Genomic DNA, 21,262 nt, shown 5'->3' with positions numbered 1-21,262 from the left:
GATGACATTGACACCCATATGGATTCATGTTTTGGAAAATCCTACAGAAATAGCAAACTTTTTTGTCCCTGCTTTCTGTAGTCATTATCGTGGAACAGTTCTTAAATTGGCTGTTCTTCCATACCTACTAAAGAAAGTTTTTATATTAGAGTAATGAGCTACGCTGCCTTTACAGTCTGCATGCTCTTGCTCTCCAACAAAACTCAGTGAAGCTGAGATGAGGTTATAACAAAACATGATTTTAAACTTCAGATTTGTACTAGTTTTAATAAAGGATGCAGCACTGATAATCCTGCTGGGTTTGCGGCTGTCAAAAATCCTTTTTCCTTCTCTTTCATTTTTATTCTTAGGAAAGAAAATTTGATCTGTCTACCTGTGAACAAAATATTGATTGTTGATCTGGACTAGGTCCTCACTTCTAAGACCTGAAGACAAGTAATGAATTAGGTATTAGGAAGATTCTGGGGATCTCTTTGAGCCAGACCTCTGGTAGTTTAGACAGTCTATTAGGGAATAGTTGCACTAGGTTCCTAAAATCTGGGATATAGTCGGAGGATCAGAATTGATCCGAAACAGGGAGTTGAAATTTCATCTCTGACTCACAGCACGATAACGGGCAACTTGCTTTTCCTCCTTCTAAACTAGGGACAGTAATCCTCACGGACAGCGTCTGTGGAATAGCTAATGCAGTGAAAAATCCATTTAAAGACAGGGAAGGAAATACTTGAGGTAAGATGAAATATTGTGCTGGAAGTGTAGCAGACATTTTGAAAGATGGAGCGTGTGGGGTAAACAAGTTTGAGGTATCTCCATAATAAAGTGATTCCTAATTCATGTGCCTCTGGCACATACAGCCTTGGCTCCGTAGGAGTGTGGCTGGGTGTTTTTGTAAGGCGGAGTGATTAATGAGTGGCCATGAGAACGGTTCTCTTAATGCTGTAAATTATTTATAGTCCTGTGCAATTGATTGTCCTCAAAATATCCTGGTATTGTACAAACAGCTTCATTAATTTCTAGACCTGATTCTAAATAATGCAGCGCATGCAATATTTTACAAGTTGACGCCGTGCATACCTGTGCTCTGTCTTGCAAGAGCCTGCTGATGACAATCTGTCCCGGCTTTAATTTTTAGGGCTTTTTTTTTGGAATATGTCTTACATTACAAGAAAAGCAGCCAAGGGTGATGGTGCTGCAGATGAGGCACAAGTAAGCTGTGCTTGTTGGGGTGAGAACAGCCCCTTCTTTGGGACGGGGCCTTCTTCATGTCCAGCTTTGCTCTGCTTCTGCTGGCTGGGATTTCTTGCAGGATTCTCCCAGTATCTTGAATTCTCCTGGTGGCGATGCCCTTCTGTTCCCGGAGCTCGGTGGAGCTGATGGTCATGATGGAGCTGCTGGCCATGCCTGGGGCTGGGTGCAGTGCAGAGGTCTGTGACCGTCACCTCAGGCAGCTCTCAGGAGAGCAAAGGGGTGGCAGGATCAGACCCAGAATCTCCTGGACACCAAGATACTTTCTGCCAGAAAGTGGCTCTTCTGGCAGGAAGACCCTTCAGGGATTACATCCTTTTCTTTCTCCTTGCGCATTTACAGCCTCCTTGGAGGCAGCATTACGCAGTGATTGAAGCAGGGGACAAAAGGCCGGCCATTTGTGTGTGATAGTCCCAGTTCTTGCTCGGTAAACTCGAGGGAAGAGCCCCATAATGTCCCTGCTTCTGGCAGGGAGGTGATCAGAGGGCAGCTCCCTGCAGAGCATTGGAGGACCTAAAGGGTCAGCCTTCCTGGAAATTACATCTGCGCAATGCTCAATTGGGAAGACATATGACAACAACTTTATGGTTACTCTCAGAATCTTCCACTTAATTATCTAATGTGGCTGGGTACACCCAGTGAAACCAGACAGGCTTGAAGGGGAAGGGCAGGAGGTGCTTGGCCCTCCTGCTGGCTCCGAGCATAACCCCCAGCTACACAGCATGCAGGACAGCCCTTTCCTGCGCACAGTTGATGCTGTTGATTTCTGATCTGTCAAGAAGTAGCATCCCTTCCAAATCCAGTCTTGGATGGGGACATGAAGGTGGTTTGTTGATGGGTAGAGTGAATTGGAGGAGGCTGTGCTAATGGCCAGCCAAGTCTTAGGTCTTTGTGAAATGCCTCCATCGCGGTAGAGCCGTCCCGTGTGGCCATCTGCTACAGCAGCCTGGGATATGGCAGGGTCTTTTTGTGGTATGATGGCTGGGTTCCTGCCTGTCTGGGCGGTCTTCTGAGTTCTCCACGTGCACTCTTTACAACTCCCTCTCATTTTAGGACTCCTTTTGTTTGTTTTCGAATGGATGGTAGGAGCACTTAAGACCAGGTTTTATATTCAGCTGGCAAAGTGCTGATGTTTGGGATAAGAGGTACTGCCCAGATGGAAGGAAGCACTGTGCATTGCCCAGCTATTGATCAAACCTAGAAAGAGGATATTTAAAACAGCCGCTCCTTTGCCTTCATTAATAAAACTATTGATGAGGAACAGATTTCCTTCCCCTCTCTCCAGTTTCAGGTCATTCCTACGTGCACAGCGCAATGAGAAGTGGAAGTGCTATCGTAGAGCTTCGTGTTCGGATTGTTGTCCTGTTGACTCGAACTAACCTTCCTTTGCTAAATAAGTATTGACACTGGCCCGTCGTGTAGTTTTTTTTTACAAGCACTAATTGGATTAAAGCAATTGTCATGCGTGAAGGATGCATGTTAGAGCGCAAAGGGCACATGGAAAGCTCGGCGCGGGCACCATGGTTACTGGTGACATCACTTGGTTTGTGTTAGCAGCAGGGATTTGTGTGCAGCGCTGGAGCCGAGGTGAGGATGGCCTAAACTCAACCCAGCTGACTGATGCAGTCCCATTGCCATGGAAACGGATGGTGCAGCTCGGAGTTGCCTGCATTCGTAATGTGATGCACGTGGTGTACACAAAATCAGGGTCCTGTGGCGTCCGCAACTTCTCAAAGGATGTGGAGAGTGGGAAATCCCACTGCGGTGGAACCTGGTTTGGCATTCGGGTAGCGCCACCGTCGCTGTGCACAAAGAGGTACCGGAAGCCTTGAGTTTGGGTAACAAGAACCAAACTCACAAGTTCCTCACTGTCCTCCAGCAATGTTGCTGCAGGCCTGTCAGTCCCCCTGACACGGATTGTTTCTGATTTGTACTTCACAAAGCGCAGGTTCAGAAGTACCATTAAAAAACAGCCCTAGGGGGGAACAAGGTTCCTCTCTCCTGCCTCCTTTAATATCATCTTCCCAATGCAACCAGTGAGCATGCTCTCAGTGCCTGCAAACCAGGAGCAGAGAAGCTCACCTGCCTTCCCTGCTTCAGGGCTGCTGAGTTGCCTGCAGACTGTTTTGCTGTATCTTGGTAAAGGTCCCGACTGAAGCCCAATGAAGATTGGCACATCACAGTTAATTTGTTGAAATGGGGCTTGAAAGATCTGCATGCTACACACAGCCCTGCCAGCAGCTCTGTCTCTTCAAGTTACTTTCTCCCTCTTTAAAAGGCTGCTCCCTTGCCGAGCCTGTGCTCTCTAATACGTGGCACTAATGGCACTTTGCTCCACTGAGTGCAGTACAAAAGCCTTCAACTGACAGCCGAAGGTTGTGTGTGCTGTTCTACTTCAGCAACCTAATGTATTAATAACAGTATGGGCGTGTTTTTTTAATTTTTAATTAAGTTCATCTAACTTCCTGTTTGCTCTTAGAAGATGCCGTGCACTGTTAATTATGTCAATTTTGATCTGATCAAAAGTTTTCCTTCTTGGCTTCTGTAAGGGTGGAAGAGCACCATCTCCCCTGCTCCCTTCTTTTTTCACACTAACAAAGTTTTTCCCTCAGATGTTAGACTGATTCAGGTGATATCACCTTACCTGAGTGTTTCATGGTCTTTGGCACATGCGTTTTTTTGGGGAAAAAAATGGTTTGAGGCATGGCTCAACTACGCTTTTAGGATAAAACAATGTTTTGTTTCATGGTCAAAGACCTGATTTTGGAGTACCTGCAGTAAACACTGAGCACGAGTGGCGCCTGGTCTGTCGGATATCTGTGTCAGGAGACGGGAGGTTGGTGGTGGTGAAAGCTGCTTGCTCGTAATGAATTAGATGTCAGTTCAAATGATCAGAAAGGAGTGGCTAACAGAACCCAGCGCTGAGTCATACCGCGCCAAGAGACAGCTGAAGACAGAAAGGATACACCCATGTGTGTGCTCACAGTCACCGTGCGTGTTATCCACGTACAGAACTCCTCTGCTGGAAAAACGCGTGAGCAACGAGCCATGTATTGGGTTCGGGACCTCGTGGTATTTTCCAGCATCTCTATCGTTGGCCTGCTGGTTTTAGGTGCTGTGTAATTCTGGCTTGCAGCAGCTATGGCTGCAACTGCGCATCTGTTGTCGTGCTGTTTTATTTGTGGTGCTCGATGCTGGTATAGGCACAGTGAGCCCAGCTAACAGGCTGCATTGCTTGTAAGCTCGCCCAGCATTTCTGGAAAGAGTTATTGAACTCCTGTCTATCAAAGACGAGGGGGGAAAATGGCAATTTTTAGGCATAAAAGTGAGGGGGACGGAATTTCATTTCCTGCCCATACTTAACGCTTGACTTTTGTGACCTGACAAAATAGATTAAAAAAACTGTGAGGGGTGGGATCTTTCATGAGGGGAGGGAAGAAAGGTGTAAAATAACCATCACACTACATGCAACTGCAACATGTGTGCAGCCCTGGTGTGCCCCATGGTGCGTGCACCTTCGTAGTGTGTGCCAGAAGCACATCAGGGGCAAGAGGTTGGTGATGGAGAGAGGGCAAGGCTATGGAAAATCAATTAGAAGAGTGAAATCACGGTCAGCCTAAATGATGTCCAACGAGAGATGGTTGGGAATACTTCTCCCTGAACATACAGAAGAAACTGAACACAGGTAGCTTACTGTTCTCCCATCCTAAGTTTTGTTCCTCAGCCCTTTACATCTTGAGAGCCTTTGGTCTTCCCTTCTAAAATAGAACAGGGAAAAAGAAAAAAAGTTCTGATTAGTGAAACCAGGTCTTAAAAGCTATCCAAAAATTGCCAGATTCATCCATCCTAAGCAGCCCCAGGAATTTTGTTTTCTGGTGAGCTGAATGAGGCAATTCAGGCTTTCTCTGGTTCCCAAAGGACAGGGCTGCTTCTGGGGTTTTCATTGCCACTTGTGGTAGGCTTCGGATCTGAAACGACAAAATCCAGTAATTGGCCACAGAGAATGTTATCTCAGCCTCCTTTGCCACAACGGTATGAGGAAGTGTTAGCAGGATCATCTGGGGAAATCTGCTGTCATGTTCTTGTTCAGTGGACATGTAGATGCCTTTGCTATCGTTACCAGCTGAAACCACCTACCAGCAGTAAGCTTCTTGTATCTGTGTCTAAATGGGATGAGAAATCCCAAGACTTGAGTGTTATTTTAATGGATTCTCCCGGGATAATTTGTCTGGACTATCAAAATATCCTGTTGCCTAATGGGAGCTGGAGGGGAAAAAAAATTGTTCTGGTTATTGTTTCCAGACAATGGTTTTGTGTCCTCGTTATTCATGGACAATAGGTCTACCAAGTGTAGCGCTGTCAGTCTTCATAACTTGAATAATCTCAAATCAAAACTCTCAGGGGTCATTGAAATAAGCCACTGGCACTGTGTAAATATATTGCGGTAACGCAACAAGAAACTTCACAGTGAAGCTAAAGCATGTCAACCCTTTATAATCACTATCTAACTTACTTGGATTGAGGAGTTGAAGTGTAAACAATAATCAGTGGTAAACAAGGTAAGACTATAGCTGTAACCTATTTTCAAAAGCTAGAGCAATGCTTGGATTGCCTGTTATCACCATGCAACCCACCCCGTCTTTACTCCTTCTCTGCAGCATTGCTCAAAGTAGTAAGTTACAACTAAAAAAAAAATAAAAACAGAAGAAATGAAAGCACTGAACCATTTGCAACACAACCGTAGACTTTGCAGAGATGTTCTGTGTGTGGACTTGAGCCCGTACACAGTTGTGCTTTACTCTGGAGATGAAACAAGAGGCGTGTGTCTCGCTGGGCAAGGGGATGGAAGACCTGCAAGCCGATCACCCCGTCGTTGCTCGCAGAAGGCTTTGTTTGCAGCCACTTGTCTCCTGCTGTGAAGGACAGATGATAAATGGGGTTAGGCTAGCCCGATGTTTAAACGACATTCATCGGAGTTATTCATTCCGTGATTGTGATGGTGAGGTCATGTGCCGTGTCCCATGCTATGCTGCTGTGCCAAGAGATTTATTTTAATAGAACCCTTTAAGTAACTGGCATTCTTGCTAATCATGGTGCATCTGCTTCTCTGGGTTCCCTGTTATGAGTAATTTAATGCTATTACTTTAGCTAGGAGGGATCTGTGTCACCATCTGTCCTGGAAAGCTATTGATGGGGCTGTGCAGAACATCGAGTGGCATCAGCAGAGGAGAGGGACTTCTAAAGGGATGACTGGATTTCCTGTTGTAATACAATATAAAACGGTTTACTGTGATTACAGCTTAGATATCTTGCATATAAAGGCTGTTAGCTGCTCTTTGATTTTGCTGGGGACTGTTCCTCAGATGTTTATGTAGAGGGAAGATGCTGTTGTCAGTAGCAAGTAGCAGTTACACAGGTGATCTGCTAAATAAAGTGTCTTCTTTCTGTAGGGTCTACGATGCCGAAACCTTAAAGACTGACCCTAAAATGCCTCCGCAGCTGCCACTCCCAGCAGACGGGTAGTCTTTGGAGAGGGCTTGCCAGACACTTCTCAAGCCAAATGTTTTCCTAATCAATGGTTATTTTTTAATTGTTGTTTACAGACCGCTTCCTTGTAACGAGCCCTCTCCATGCTGTGGCTGAGTCACAATAGACGTGAAGAGGCTATATGGCTGAAAGCAAATTGCTCTTCACTTCCAGAAGTGGTGTACTTTTGCTGAACCACTTAGCGCAGAGTATCATCCTGGTCTGTTGAGTGTGCGTTGCTGATGTCTTTATTTTATTGTCTGAGATATGTATCTTATTTTCGTCTTTCTGACTGGTTAGTAGTTGTACCATTTACCATCCAGCCTGGCCCCTCTGTTCCTTCCTGACCTCGCTGTGCTTGTAGCCCTCTTTGTATGCTAATTGAGAGCATGCAGGGCTGGGAGGCAGCTTTGTGGGGATTTCTTGGGAGTTTTTCTTTGATTGCAGTGTTCTTCCCAGTGATAAATTGTGGTATGTTTTGAGTATAATTTGGCCTGACTCAGTCCTTGCTCAAAAGAGAGTTTGAGATGCCAACTTTGCAGCTCTGATTTCAGTCATGCAGAGGTGCAGCTCCTAGTTCACGTTCATCTCAAAGAATATTCTTGCTGTCCCCTGTCCTCTTTTGTGTAGATAAGAGACAAGCAGGAGGAACACGTAGGGCCAAAATTTGCTTAAGGTTTGGAATTGGGTGAAAGAGGCTGTGGGCTGGAGCTGGTCATCTGGAAAGGCTGAAGGAGGAAGCATGTGCTGCTCTCAGAACAGGGTTCGTGGTCTGCTGCAGGTGTGCAGAAGTGAATGAAATAACCAGAAATCAGAAGAGGGATGCAAACTGACTTGCCCAAAGAGTCTCAGTTAATTTGGGGTTTTCCCTTCCTTCCCTCTCCAAGTGTTGGGAGCATGACACCGTGCTGCACCTCCAGTGGTCAGACAGGGAGAAATGGAGAGCTATCGGAGAGGGATAAGGCATTTCTCAGAGGTACCTCTGAAAGGAAGAGCATGAAATCACATTCCCGGAACGAAAGCCTAAAAGTTTTTATCCATTTTAATTCCAATTTCAGCCGAGGCTATTAAAACAAAATAAATCTTCAGTGTTTTGGTTTTCCATTACAATACAAGCAGCTCTAAGTCTAGGGACACGATTCTTCTGTGCAGGTTTGGCTTTGCCGCATCCTAGCAGGTGCTGAGTCCACTCGGTGCTGTGGATTTCTTGAAAAACTCCTAAATGGGTTTTGGTCTGAAGCAAGGACCGGCAGATTGGACTTGGAATTGTCGGTAACCACATCATCTGGAACAGTAGTTTTCAATCTAGCTGATGTATGATTCCACATGTGGTAATTTGGCACAAGGAGAATCTGTATTTCCTCTGCTTATGATTTCCACGTGCTTCTGCCATATAATAAAACTCTAGATCTCCATAATTTGTATCAACTGTTCAGAGCAGATGCTGCGCTCTTACTCTGTCTGACACATTCGCCATGCCTGCTGGGTTGCTTTGTTTTCCAAGACCTTTGAGTTAACCAGATTTTTGGGTCATCAAGATTATTTAATGTTATTGTCATAAACATTTGTACAGGACTTGGTCAATGCTTATATAAGAACTGAAAGACGGTCGTTTGTTTGAAGAGGATGTGTGTTTTAATGAACTGCCAGCTGAGTGGTAGACATAAACTTTAAAAAAAAGTGCTCCTCTTTTGCAGTACTTCACAGTTTGTGGGGTAGGAAAAAATGACTATTTAGATTGTCAGTTATTTAGATTTGTTGGTTGCAGCTGTTTATATTTTAAATCGCTTGAGAGTTACTTAGAAGTAAATAGCCCTCTTTTTAAATAGCTCCGTTGGCTTATCATGCTGTCTTCAAAAGACGAGAAGCCGATCGCTTGCATCTTATTAATCATTTTCTGTTAAGTCTGGTTTTCCTTGGAATTGTTTGTTTGCCAGAAGTGAGAGGTTGTTATTGCATTGTACTTCACAGTTGATTCTTGTGTATAATTCCATTTTTTTCTTAATTTCCAGAGTACCGTCCTCTCAAATAAAGACAGTAAACTGAAAAACTCAAAGCACTAACAATATGAATCTGTTGGTTGGAAATGATGAAGGTTATCCGTCATCCAATCTGCTGAAGTGTGTTATAGCTGAGCAAATATTTGGTTTGCCTCTAGCTCTTCTTAGAAGCACTGAAATTAGGTGTTTTGTTTATTTGTTTGTTTTATTGAAGGAACTTCTGCCAGGTCCCTCAATGAGGGACAGTGCTACAAATAAGCCAAAATATTGAAGCTGCCAGGGGGTACTGTGTGCATTCTGGCAAACTTGATTTTTTTCTTCTAAATATCTTAATTAGCAGAGCGTAGTCTCCAAGCTGTTCTTGGAGAGCTGCTCCTCTGCCAGACCACAAGCAACAAGCCCCTAAATCCTGTGGGTTTAGGTCATAAAACAGTCTTTAGTACTGCAGTGTTGTGCTGTGTCTGTGTGTGATTCTTCACGCTGATACACCACCACAAGAATGTGCCAAATTGGACAAATTCCCCCTCGCCATGTTATCCACTGACGTGAAAGCTTTTTGTGCCGTTGGGTGGTTCAAAGCTGGAGCCAAGGTTTAGTGTGCTCTCGGAAAGAGCAATGTGTTACCTATTATAAGAGGAGGGATTTGTGTCATGAGGTCTCCATGCAAATTCTCTCATAGCTTTAGAGATGTCAAATCCAGATTTCTAGTGGATCTCTAATAAATCACATCTTGGTTCCTCTGTTGGCCAGATGAGTTTCTAAATCTGTCATTTATGATCTCAAGGTTTGGTAATCTTACTGCCAGGGTGCTGCTACGGGTCTTGTGGCTACATAAAAACTGCGATCAACAGGAGTCCTAGAAACCACCGCGATCTTCATGTGCTTTGAGACCTTGGTATGTACAAAACACTGGAAAGCCTAACAGTGTGATGTATTTTCCTTTTCAGAAAAAGAGCAGAGAGGAGACATGTGGGGAAGGCAGTGGAGTGGAGATCCTGGAGAACAGGCCGTATATGGATGGACCAGGAGGCAACGGGCAGTATACTCACAAAGTGTACCACATTGGTATGCACATACCCAGCTGGTTTCGGTCAATATTGCCCAAGGCAGCCCTGCGAGTTGAAGAGGAATCGTGGAATGCATATCCTTATACCAGGACGAGGTAAAACTTGGAAAAATGACCAGAGGTGTTTCCCTGCTTCAGGGAGAGGTTTTGATGCAGTGGCATCTCTTACATCTCCAGTAATATCGTTTAGACGTGGCATCGAGTCCTAAAATTCTTACACTGTGCTTTATCTCAGAAGCATCAGTGTTGCCTGGGCTGACTGCATGTGTACTTGAGAATTTGTGACTGGCTGCTTTAAAATGCGAGCTGTTTTGTCCATCAAAGCGTGGGAAATCTTGAATGGTTTTTATTTAGTCTGGTATCCTGCACTGTGTTCTACTTAATGTTGCAGTTATCTGCTAGCTCAGTGAGGTTATAAATGTACACAGTGATGGGAAAGTTGTCATGTCGAACACTATCAGATAAAACAGGATTCACTTGCCTTAAGAGGGAAGAAGAGGGAGAGAAAAATCTTTAAAAATTGTTAATAAATATGATGCTTCTTTTCTGGGAACTGTCTTACTCTCATTTAGCTAGAAAATAACAAACCTATGCCCTGTGGTTTTCACTCTGAGAAGAGAAGAGAGCCAGAGGCTCCAGGGAGGTGATTGCTTCTCCTTGTTTCAGCTGATTTTTGTCTGGGAGGACTTCAGATGCCCTGGACTAAATAGCCCATATGCCAGTTACTCTGGTTTAGAGCATTTCCCCTATTTCAGGTTTGCAAGTATGATGTTTCTGTAATCTGTCATAATAAAAAGGCTTTAGGATCTTTTGATTTTTGTCAGAAATCTAGGTAACTTTCATAGTTCTGTTTTAGTTGGCCTCTACAAGTAACATGAGTTTGGGGAAAGGTGGGTAGTCAGTGTGCGTGTATGGACAATTGCTCATGACTAAATAATACGGAGCTTATGACTTTCCAGTGATTAAAGTCCACTTTCAGTTTGTTTTTATTCATCCTCTTGAATTGTCTGTGAGTTAGTAACCTGGCCAGGTTCCTGGCCTTGGGCAGAACCAGTCGGTGTTTTATTCTGCTGCAAATTCCAGGCAAGAACTCTGCTTTTTTTCCTGCTAAAAATGCACTTCCAGGGTGTCCTGGTGTCCTATCTGTAAGGATAACAAGCCTTGTTAATACAGCAAACCCAAAAGTTCTTTCCTTGCTGAACACTGCTCCTTCAGATGTGATCTGCCTTGATAATTGTCTGTTGGAGAAGACATTGTCAAACTAAGCCACAGGCTTTTGTCAGTGTCTCTGCAACATGAGAATACCCAACCAGTGTGGGAGCCCTGGTATCTTCTCACCCTTATGTAGCAGCTCAGGAGGAGCAAACCCCTTTGTGCCGTGGGGTTGGGGTTTCACTAAACCAAAGCTATTCCACTGAAGCCACAAGTCCAAGGCAAGCTCCTGTCTTAAGAATTTAATAAAGAAAATCTTTTTAATCTGTACAGTCAGTATTTAAAGTATATCTGAAGTAAAATATGAGTGAAGGCTGGCTTAGATTTCAGGCTGATTTTACACATCTTAGGAGAGCATCTTCTCTGCTTACCAAACTGAGCAGGATTTACTCCAAGCTGTATTGCTCTTGCTTTCAGGTACACGTGCCCTTTTGTGGAGAAGTTCTCTATTGATATTGAGACATACTACAAAACTGATCCAGGAGAGCACGTCAACGTTTTCAACCTTTCTCCTGCAGAAAAAAGACAAACCATTCTAGGTGAGTAGCCCTTTTCTTTTACTTCCTTCATTCTGCTTTTTGCTGTGTAAAGGCTTTTGCTTGGTATGCCCCCATCTCCTTGGCCTGTCCTTTCCACCCCTAACCCTTGTGTGCACCCCATCAGTGGTGTGCGTGCTGGGCAGGGTTACATCGAGTAGAGAGAGGGCACCTGGGTTCTCTTCCAGGCTTGATGTAAAGCACCTGGAAATCACTTGAATCCCCCTGCCTCTAAGATGAAGCTGATGCTTTTCTGTCTTATTTGTGCAGTTCCTGAGAGAAGTTGGACATCTAGTGATTTTGGGGATGATAAATAGAAATAACTACTGAAGAGGAAAATATAGCTGTAATTAAATATCTCCTTCGGGTATATGAAAGAACATTTCTAGCTGCATTCCCAAAGCATGAAGGTGTATTTCATTTTTGCTTCCCCTCCTGTTGCCCTTGTGCAAGTTAACACTTCAGCTCCACAGCTGTCTTTGGGAGGTTGGGTTAATGAGCCTGATATACGTAAGGATTTAACAAAAGAAATGGCAAAATGGAACATCTTGTCAAAAGGCAGTAAATGGCAAGCATTAGAGCAGTTCCTCCGTCTTGCTGTCCGTCATGGCTCATGCCCATAGCATCTGCCGGAGGCCCAGCTGCATAGCAGGGAGCTCTGGCAATTACAGCCTCACTGAACTGAAGCATCCCTTGCTCTGAAGGTGCCGAGGCTGGAGAAGTGACTTGAGCTCGGGCTGACTTCTCGAAGTCGCAGGGCTGAGCTCGCCCAGCAGGAGCTCTGGGGAAGGACACCTAGTGGCTGCTCGGGCTCCTTGAGCTCTGTTGACGTGCTGGCCACGGTGGTAACCCCGTGCAATTTTACTTGAGTGTTACTTGATTTAAACTGGCTCATTTTGAACTTCAGTTTGACTGTCCACATTCCAAAGCCTATCTGATTGGGTTTTCAGTCCTGAACAAATAGGCTTGAGTCATGCTGCCTCTCTGAGAAGTGTCGGGAGTTGTTCCTTGGGAAGTGAGACCCTGCCCTCCAATCCAAACTTCTGCTGCTGAGGTTTGGGTTGGGGGATGCAGATTTTAAAAATATGTTCACTCACTCCGTTCCCATTGCAGTTTCCCACTTCTTCATTGTTGAAGTGTTAATGAGGATGATTTGGACTTGCTTTAAACTTTCTGCCTTCTGTAGTATATCTGGTATAACAGTAAAGTTTGAGTAGGTAACAGTAACCTCACTTGATGGACGCCAAAGATAAGACGTTCAGTGGTAACATCTATTCCATAACAGTACCAAAAAAAGGGGTAGATGTATTTAAGTGTCTCAGATTAGGCAGAGCTGTAATACTGTCAGTGATGCTACAAAAGCTGAAAGATGGAATGTGCAAAAGAACTCTTTGGAGCTAGAAATATGGTATGAGCAGATCTGCTGTGGACCTGTAGTCACTGGGCAAAAATGTTTAGAGCAAAGCCTCTGTTTGCTGGAAGTGTGCATAGAAATTCCTTGGGCAGAGCGGATCGCTACCCAGCAGCAATGTATAAACAATTTAAATATCAGTTGTTTAAGTAAAAACAGACATTGCTGTAATGCTTCTGGTACTTACTAAAACAGAAATAACTCCTGAAAAAATACTTTCTTCTTTTGTTCAGGCAAAGGAAATGTCTAACTGTTTGTATTCTTCCTACAGATCCTATTGATATTGTTAAAGATCCTATCCCTCCACATGAATACAAAGCTGAGGAGGATCCAAAGCTGTATAAATCAGTAAAGACTAAAAGAGGCCCTCTCTCAGAAGATTGGATTCAAGAGTACAAGAACAACCCTGGGAAATACCCAATCATGTGTGCATATAAACTTTGTAAAGTCGAGTTCAGATACTGGGGGATGCAGTCGAAAATTGAGCGGTTTATCCATGATGTTGGTGAGCATTTACAGTCTTGCAAGGTTTACATTCAACTCCTTCATGTTGTTTCCAAATTGAAATACAATGGTGAGGTATGTGCAATGTGTGGTATCCCAAGGCATGTCTGTGAAAAGACTCTCAGACCCAATTACTCTTTTGCAGAGCTGTTGGTGAGTTCAAAAAAATGTAATTCTATCGCTTCTGGTCATGGTATGTATAAGTCCTAATCACATGTAGCTACTGAAAGGGTTTCAAGTCCATTTTCTTCTTTAAATCAGGATTTGCCTGTTTAACTTAGATCTCTTTCAAAATCTGCCATTTTTTCTTTGTTTTGGACAACGTCCTCAAGGGCTGCTCAAAGAAATGAGCTTCAACTCTGTGTCACAAGTGGTTCCAGGAAACCAGTCCCTGCAGTGTCCCTAGCTTGCAGTAGGGCAGGTGGGTCTTCATGCAGCCATACATCTCCGGGCTGTGGTGTTCAGGGCTCCCCAGCTCGCTGTGTTATAACTCTCCATGGGTCACTGACAGCTCTCGGTTGTGAGTAAATGTGCTGCTTTGACTGGTGCATCATTCTTAGGTCAATGCTTTTAAGGAGGTAGCCTATTGTTTGTGTCCCAGAAGTAACTAAGTGGGGACTGTGCAGGTGGTAGCAGTAATTTGTTCTGCACAGAAAATCTATAACACAACTGATAGAGTTTCTGAGCCTTGCCGGAGGAGACAGGCTTTATGGCCAGCTGGGTAACTTAAAGAATGTTTTAAAGAAACATTCCCATCTCAAGAGAAGTTCAGAGCTATGGCTGTCCTCTGGCACAGAAAAGGCCGAAGAAAGACTTTGTAAATGATGCTTCCTGCTTTTTGTACGCAGTGAATTCTCCTGCACGACCTGGGTAGCTGTCCTTTTCTATACACAAAGCTTCTTTGAAGTGCCTGATGCTGGAATAAATAAATAATTTTACAGCTCTTCTTAGTTATACAGTGCTCCTAAATGGAGCTCCTAGTGTGCAAAACACTGAAGGAGCAGTGGTGAATGGTGTACACCATTCTTTGAATAGTCTATTCCCTTTGCTAGAGCTCCTTTGGCTTTACTTTAGCCTAGATGGAAGTTTTTTACCTGTTACAGGCTGTATTACAAGTGCCTCTCTGCAATGAACTCCCTTGGTGTTTCAGTGACACGGGTTAATTTAGTGTATGCTGCAAAACATGGGGGCAGAATAACAACTCCATTGTATCTGTTAAATGAGAAAGAAGCATGTGACTCTTCCAGTTGTTCGGAGGTGTTTGGCATAGATTAAACTGTGGTCCCTTAGAAATGTTTCTTTTGTATTTCATAAAAGATTGCCTGCCATTTCCCTCTTGATTGAGGCTTTGCAGAGAGCCGAGCCAGCTCATTGTCTGCCTTTCAAAAGCCTTTCCACTCTGTTATAATGATGGCAAATACTGTTTTTCAAAGTGGTTAAGATGCATAAAATCAGAGAAGTCTTTAAGGCGCGACAAAGTTGAGTGAGTGAAAAATGAAAGCAAAAGCTTTGGGTGCCTACAGAGATGTATCCTCCCCGTGCAGTGGGATAGCCATGGGCAAGCTGTTAGCGACTGGGAAAAGCGTCAGGGCTCGTGTAGAAAAGAGAGCTAGCTAGGTGTGAGGATGTTTAAGTCGGAAGGATGTGGGCTAAGACATGACTTAGACGGTGATCCAAGTTTTGGGGTTTCAGCTGATTACCTAAAGCAGGTGGAGACCTTTGTGTGTTGTCTACTTGGATGGTGGACCAAATTACTCAGGTGCCAGGGATTTTTTGTCTGCCAGCCCCTCCTTGGCATCTCTCTGCTGGTTCCTGGCTCCGTGAGCCTGTTTCTTGGGGAATTAGCTCTCCCTGAATGGGGTCATCAAGACGGTAAGAAAACCAAGGAGGAAACCAAGAGTAGGATCAAAACTCTCCCCAAGGTGGTGCAAACTAAAATTAGAGAATGGCTTGAAATAAGAAAACTTCTGAGTTAAGTGATGGATGGGTTGTAATATGTGGAAAGGCTACTGAGTGAGGAGGGAGTGACTCTGGGGGATGGTGTTGAAATGTTCTCAGTCTTTCTGAGTGCAACAGCCATTTTTTCTGATGACTAATTGGACAGTTACTCAGTGCTTTGACAGCCCGAGACACAGACTAAAATTGTGGGCTATTAGTCTACTTGGCTGTAATATTTGTATGCTTTTTTACTCCTTTCCCATAGAATTTAAGTTTAATTGGACTGGCACTGCATAATGTTCTGCTCCCACTTGCTTCCTAATTGTGCACGTGGGCTCTGGTTCTTTTGTTGCTAAACAAGCGTGTTGACTGTGTATGGGTTATTGATTATACACCATGGCAAAGTGCGTTCCCGGCCCAGTAACTGGAGCTTTGTCTGAGCCAGTGCATCTTAGGCTAAATATGCCCAACTTGCCGCACAGCGATGAAGAGGAAGAGGTTTTAGAAAGCTCTTTTGCAGAACTTTTGCTTCACTTGAGCACTAAAATGCGAAAGCTCATCCAAATGAGCTCTGCTCATTGAGGCCTGCAGTAGGGTTTTGCCTTTTCGAGAGAAGGCAGGCTGTGGTTAGCACCACGCAGGTGTGACCACACACTTCTCTTTGTGAGTGGCCTGAGCAAGGGAAGATAAGGTAACCAATAGTTATATCTCCTTCTATCCTTGATCAGAACAGTCAGACAACCAGAACTGCACTGACAAGGTTATATGATCTGTTGTGACCATCAACAAAGTAATGTTGCCTGAGGAAAATCGGGCATCCTTTATCGGCTGCCAGGAAATTGTATGAGTGCATTATAAAATGCACTGGGGTGTTGCCACTGGGTACATAATCAATGGGTGTCTGAACAGTTGCTCTATGCAGATAGTTGACAGAAGCTTGGGCAGGATTTGGTGTGGTGGTTTTTTCTTTTTTTAATACTGATTTTTTTCTGCAGTTGCTATTTTTACTTCAGATTGAAAAACAAATCCAGCACTGTAGACAAAGGCTTTTTAAATTCATCTACCCTGGCTTGTCTCATGTTCATTTACACTTCCTTTTGTGAAATTAAGTTCAACACCACAATCTGCAAGCAAATCACTTACAAAAGTCAGCACTTCAAGGATTTAGCCAGTCTCTGCGGCAGAGTTGTTGAGGTGGTGAGTTGAAGGGTGAGTGATTTAAATGTTTGCACCCTGCTAGACTCTTCACAGATCATCTTTCTGCACGCCGCAGTGGGAAATGTTATAATTAAAGCAACATAGAAATGACGAGTACCTCTGAACTCAATCTGCATGTGTACATATGTGCATGTGTGGTTTCCTTTTTTTCTTTTTTAACCAAACTGTTGTGCTATATAGAGAAATAACAAAGTATTGTTAACTACTGATATTACTGGAATCAGCTGCTACCTGCATCCTTATACAAATCCTGTTCCCTTTATTTTGGACTGGCTTCAGTGGGTGACTTGCCTGCCCTAGACTGGGGGGTTGTCCTTCAGGTCTGGAAAAGAAGCCTGAGATGAACATGGGGCACACCGGGTGGAAGGGAAAACCTACTCTAAAATCTATCTACCCTGATTCTCCTGTGCTCTCAGTTCTCTCTTCACACCAAGAAAGACCTCTTTGGGAGACCAGCTCCTACTCGCCATTCTTCCACATAGCTGATTTTGTTTGCTCTGTGAGGACAGGAGATGTTTATGTGAGAATGGAGCAGGCACCTGGGTGGGACACAGGCGCGTTGTGCTGCCCAGAGCCCACCCTCAGCTGGGATTCTTGTTTTTTTTCCAGCCTGGAATAAGGTGGTGGTGGGATGCTGGACCCCTCCTGTCCTCCCAAGCAAGCCCCCAGAGCCTGGCAGCATGCCACAGGCTTGCAAGGCAAACTGGCAAAGGGGCTGCAGCTGGCCATGAGGCACAGCTTGGAAGCACCACGTGTGGGATTGAACATGGGACAGTGACTTCTCGGGCTGAGCAGGAGGCTTTTGCACCTCCCAGCCTGCCAGAGAGAAAAATGAAGGCAAACTAGCCCACAAATTGCCTTTAACACTGTCCTGATGGGCATCTCTCATCTGTTAAAAAGAAAATTGCTCCCAATTATGCTCTGTTTCATGGGTCTGATCTATCCCCTCTTCACTTTCCAAATGAAAAGCTTGTTTTTCACTGACATTTTAAGGAAAAACTGCTGTAAGACTCGAGTTTTTCCATTGCATGGGGAAGGAAGCCATGTCCTGACAGGTGAGGTCAGTCATTTGTAGCTGGATCTTGAATTCATGTAGCTGCGTGGGGGCACTTTGCATTTTCTCTGGGTCTCTGCTGCCCACTGGAAGGCTTCAGTGCTGCAAGTTGAATTCAGTGATGTACTCAGTGCTGTGTGTGCCTACAGGGTCTGCTCAAGTTTTCCATTGCTAGCAATGGAGATTTTTTTTTCTGCAAGCCATTACGTTTATTTTTCAGTATATTTTGTACCTTGTCAGCCTCACTCTCCTCCAGGTTTTCTCACTGTGCTTGAGAAAGAAAAAAGCAGCATCCCTGACACACCCCAGGTAAAGGCTGGAGGCTAGGAAAATAATCTCAAGTTTTTTGGTTCATAATTAATCTAGAATGATGGATAATGCCATCTTGTTTTCAAAAGAAAAGGCTTTAAGAAAGGGTGATTGGGCCTGATGTGAGCAGTGTGGGGAGGTCTGTGGGTTCTGCTGGGCTGGGAGGCTGGGAAATGGGCAGTGATGGGTTTGGGTTTTGTTTTTTTTTTGGTCATCTAAGGGATGATGTGAGAGAAGACACAGAAGAACTTAAGGATAACTTTATTGCTCCAAGTGTTTTTTGTGTTCCCTAGGATTTTAGTCCATTAAAACAAATGTATGTGGTCAGTGGCATCAGTGCCCTCACGCAGAATTTCTGAGGAGTTGGAGGCTGGGAGCCCATGATCCTGCTGAGCCCTGCAGCCAGGGGAGCCTCCGGATGAGTGCGAGGGGGCCGCTGGCCTTGGTGTCTGATCACAGTCTGTTTTCAAGGTGTTTGAAGCAAGGCAGAATTGTGCGTTGTGGACGAGAAAGCCTAAAGAATGGCTCTAGTGTGAGGGACTGAATTACAGCAAGGGAACGTTTTCTTGGCTTCCAGGGTGGATGTGATGGGAGTTTAATCTCTGGTTTTTAAGCTCTGCTGATTGTCAATCATAACAGGAGGTGAAGAGGCTAAAACATTCTGCCATAGCTCTGCAAAAAGTAATCTGGTGAAGGAAATAACTCTGAATCTCGACTAAGGTTGAACAGAATTAAGTTGCTGATGCCCCTTGCTCTGCCCCCAGAAGGTCGCAGTCTGCTGGCTCAAACTTGCCTCTGTTACGTGGAGCTCACATCTGAAAGTCAGGCAGAGAAGTACATAAAATATTGATAGATTTAATCTGACTGTGCAAATGAAGTTCAGGTTGAGCTGGTCCATCCTATTAGCTGCTGATCTCTCTGCTTATTTCCTCCTGATAGGGTGACTGGCGATAGCTGGTGGCATTAAGGACTAGCCAAAGTGCAGCGCAGAAAATAAAATGCCCAGGTCTGGAAGGAAATAAATATATAAAAACAAGCTTTTTGTGTGCTTAAAAAAGTAATCGCTGAAAACAAAGGGGATATTTAGGATTAATATCACAGAAACTCTGGCAGCAGTGAGATCTAAGACTTTCTTTACCACAGTGAAGTGAACATTGCTGGCTGGGAACAGCTCAGAAACCCTGCATGCAGTGGGAGCCTTCAGCTTTGGCCCCGCTCCTGGAAATGGAGGGTGGCTCGTGGGAGCCACCTTCACTTCTGGTGGTGCTTAGAGAACTCAATCTGCCACTCTAGAAACCGAAATGATTTTAATGTAGCCTATTGATTGCTTTCTGGTGCGTAATAGCAGTGGTGGTGTTGCGGCCTGTGGGCTTCAGCCAGGGCCTTCATTAGAGCAAGTGCCTGGGCTCCCGGCCTGCCGGCTTTGTTGTCCAGGCTCAGCAGTGGAGAGCTGTAGATCCATAAACCCACTGCTGCTCTTGGCATGTCCATCAACCCTCCTCTGCCTCAGTTTCCCAGTATTGAAAGGGCGAACAATATTTATTGATTTTTCCGAAGGGCACCTGAGGATTAGTTTGTCAGTATTTATAGCAGCTTTTAAAAAGCAGCGTTACTGCTGTGCGCTCCCATCAGTAATAAATAGCTGTTTGCAGCTTGGACCTGGCATGAGCTTTTAAGCAGCAATATTGTCAAAAATCCATAGTGAATACTCAGTTTTAAAAGTCCTGATGATACGATGATGTTAGCCGATATGCTTAAGTCTTGGTAGAAAGTTTCTCTTGCCTTGTTGTGAGCTCTTTGTGTTGCTTTTGAGATGGTTCTTCCTTTCAGATATGTGACACATTGAAATAATACTTTAAATTAGCTTTACACACTTCATTTTTCTCATGCTGCTGCAGAAAGACAGTCTCTGCAAAATAAAGCATCCTCATTCCCTCCCTTCCTTTGCTTCCCATCCCATTATCTCATATCTGTGATGCTGTTTCACTGATGTATAGAAACCATTTGCAGAAACCAGGTTTCCAAGAAAAGGAGAGGTTTTGGTTGTCTTAGCACCAAGCAGTGTGGGAAGTGCTTCTGTCATGTCACATACTGTGGTGGGCTGTGTAGTATTCATGAAGGAACCACTTGAATCTCTCAACTTTTTTTTTTTTTTTTTTTTTTTTTTTTTGCATAATTTGGGGTTTTGGGTTTTTTTTTTTTTTATGGGAACATGCCTCATTTTGAGGGCTGGATCTAAATGTTGCAACTTCGTAGAGCTTCATGAGAATGACATATGTGGTCTGTGCCTGGCTCTTCCCTCGTGCAGCAGGCAGTCACAGAGCAAAGTCCTGGATCTGGAATTAGGAAATCCCAAGTTCAAAGCAGTAACAGAAGACCAGCTGCTTTTTCAGTGGTTGGTTAGCAAGAACTGTGGGGCTGCAGTACAGAAACGACCAATTTGCCATCCTCGTGATCGATCTATCTAGGTCCTTTTCTGCAGCTTGCATCATTATGTTGTTGACACCACTGTAAAATCAATGCCATGGTGTCTTTAGGTTTTGGGGAAGGGAACGCATCTCCTCCTGCAGTTTTGTGGCTTTGGTGACTGGGGCATTCTGGTTTTGCAGGCTTGCGGAAGGTCATGGTCCGTGCACATCGGCAGGCATGGTGCTGGCAGGACGAGTGGTACGGGCTCACCATTGAGGATATCCGGCAGCTGGAGAAAGAGGCACAGCTGATGCTGGCTCAGAAGATGGCCCAGTTCTGCAGCGAAAATGATACCGAGCAGCATGGAGTGAAGGACAATCCTGGTGAGAAGGATGTTGAAACCGACACAGTTTCACCTGTGGACACAGAAGATGCTGCTGGTAACAGTGAAACAGCCTCTGGGAGATCGCTCACCAAGCAGTGGTCCACCTCTTCCAAGTCCTCACGGTCTTCAAAGAGAGGAGGTAAGATGCTGCTGATGATTTACTCCTCTGAACTGTATGGAGATTTGTCTTTAGAAGTGTGATCATGGCAGCACCTTTGGGACAACACATGTGTCTTCTGGGAGTCTTTTCAGCTCTCACAGGAGGTTTTTCTGATGGTGTTGTAGGCTCAGTCTTCTCAGGTGGCCTCTTGTGGGCTTGGAAATGTTTGTAGTTATTCCGTAAGTGTGACTCTCAAAATGACACATGGCAGACTTCTTACAAATCTCAAAAGCAGAGGAATTATGAAAAACGGTAGAAGAGCAGGAAGGAGCAGGGTAGCAGTGCTGGG

At 44.5% G+C, this 21,262-nt stretch overlaps 1 protein-coding gene across 7 annotated transcripts in view; it reads left to right on the top strand.

Annotated features, from left to right (window-relative positions):
- PITPNM2 (phosphatidylinositol transfer protein membrane associated 2) overlaps nt 1-21,262 on the top strand; it is a 133,992-nt gene that overhangs the window by 71,847 nt on the left and 40,883 nt on the right. For all 7 annotated transcript variants that reach the window (XM_035340867.1, XM_035340866.1, XM_035340863.1 and 4 more), the window contains 4 exons: nt 9,719-9,933; nt 11,467-11,588; nt 13,268-13,501; nt 20,629-20,952. In XM_035340867.1, coding sequence (XP_035196758.1) covers nt 9,719-9,933; nt 11,467-11,588; nt 13,268-13,501; nt 20,629-20,952 — 895 coding nt within the window. The remainder of the gene's footprint in view (nt 1-9,718; nt 9,934-11,466; nt 11,589-13,267; nt 13,502-20,628; nt 20,953-21,262) is intronic.

Source organism: Oxyura jamaicensis, chromosome 15 (genome assembly GCF_011077185.1).
Source record: "Oxyura jamaicensis isolate SHBP4307 breed ruddy duck chromosome 15, BPBGC_Ojam_1.0, whole genome shotgun sequence".
Taxonomy (NCBI): Eukaryota; Metazoa; Chordata; class Aves; order Anseriformes; family Anatidae; genus Oxyura; species Oxyura jamaicensis.
The sequence above is the reverse complement of the archived record's forward strand: the minus strand, read 5'-3'. Positions and strand labels throughout refer to the sequence as shown.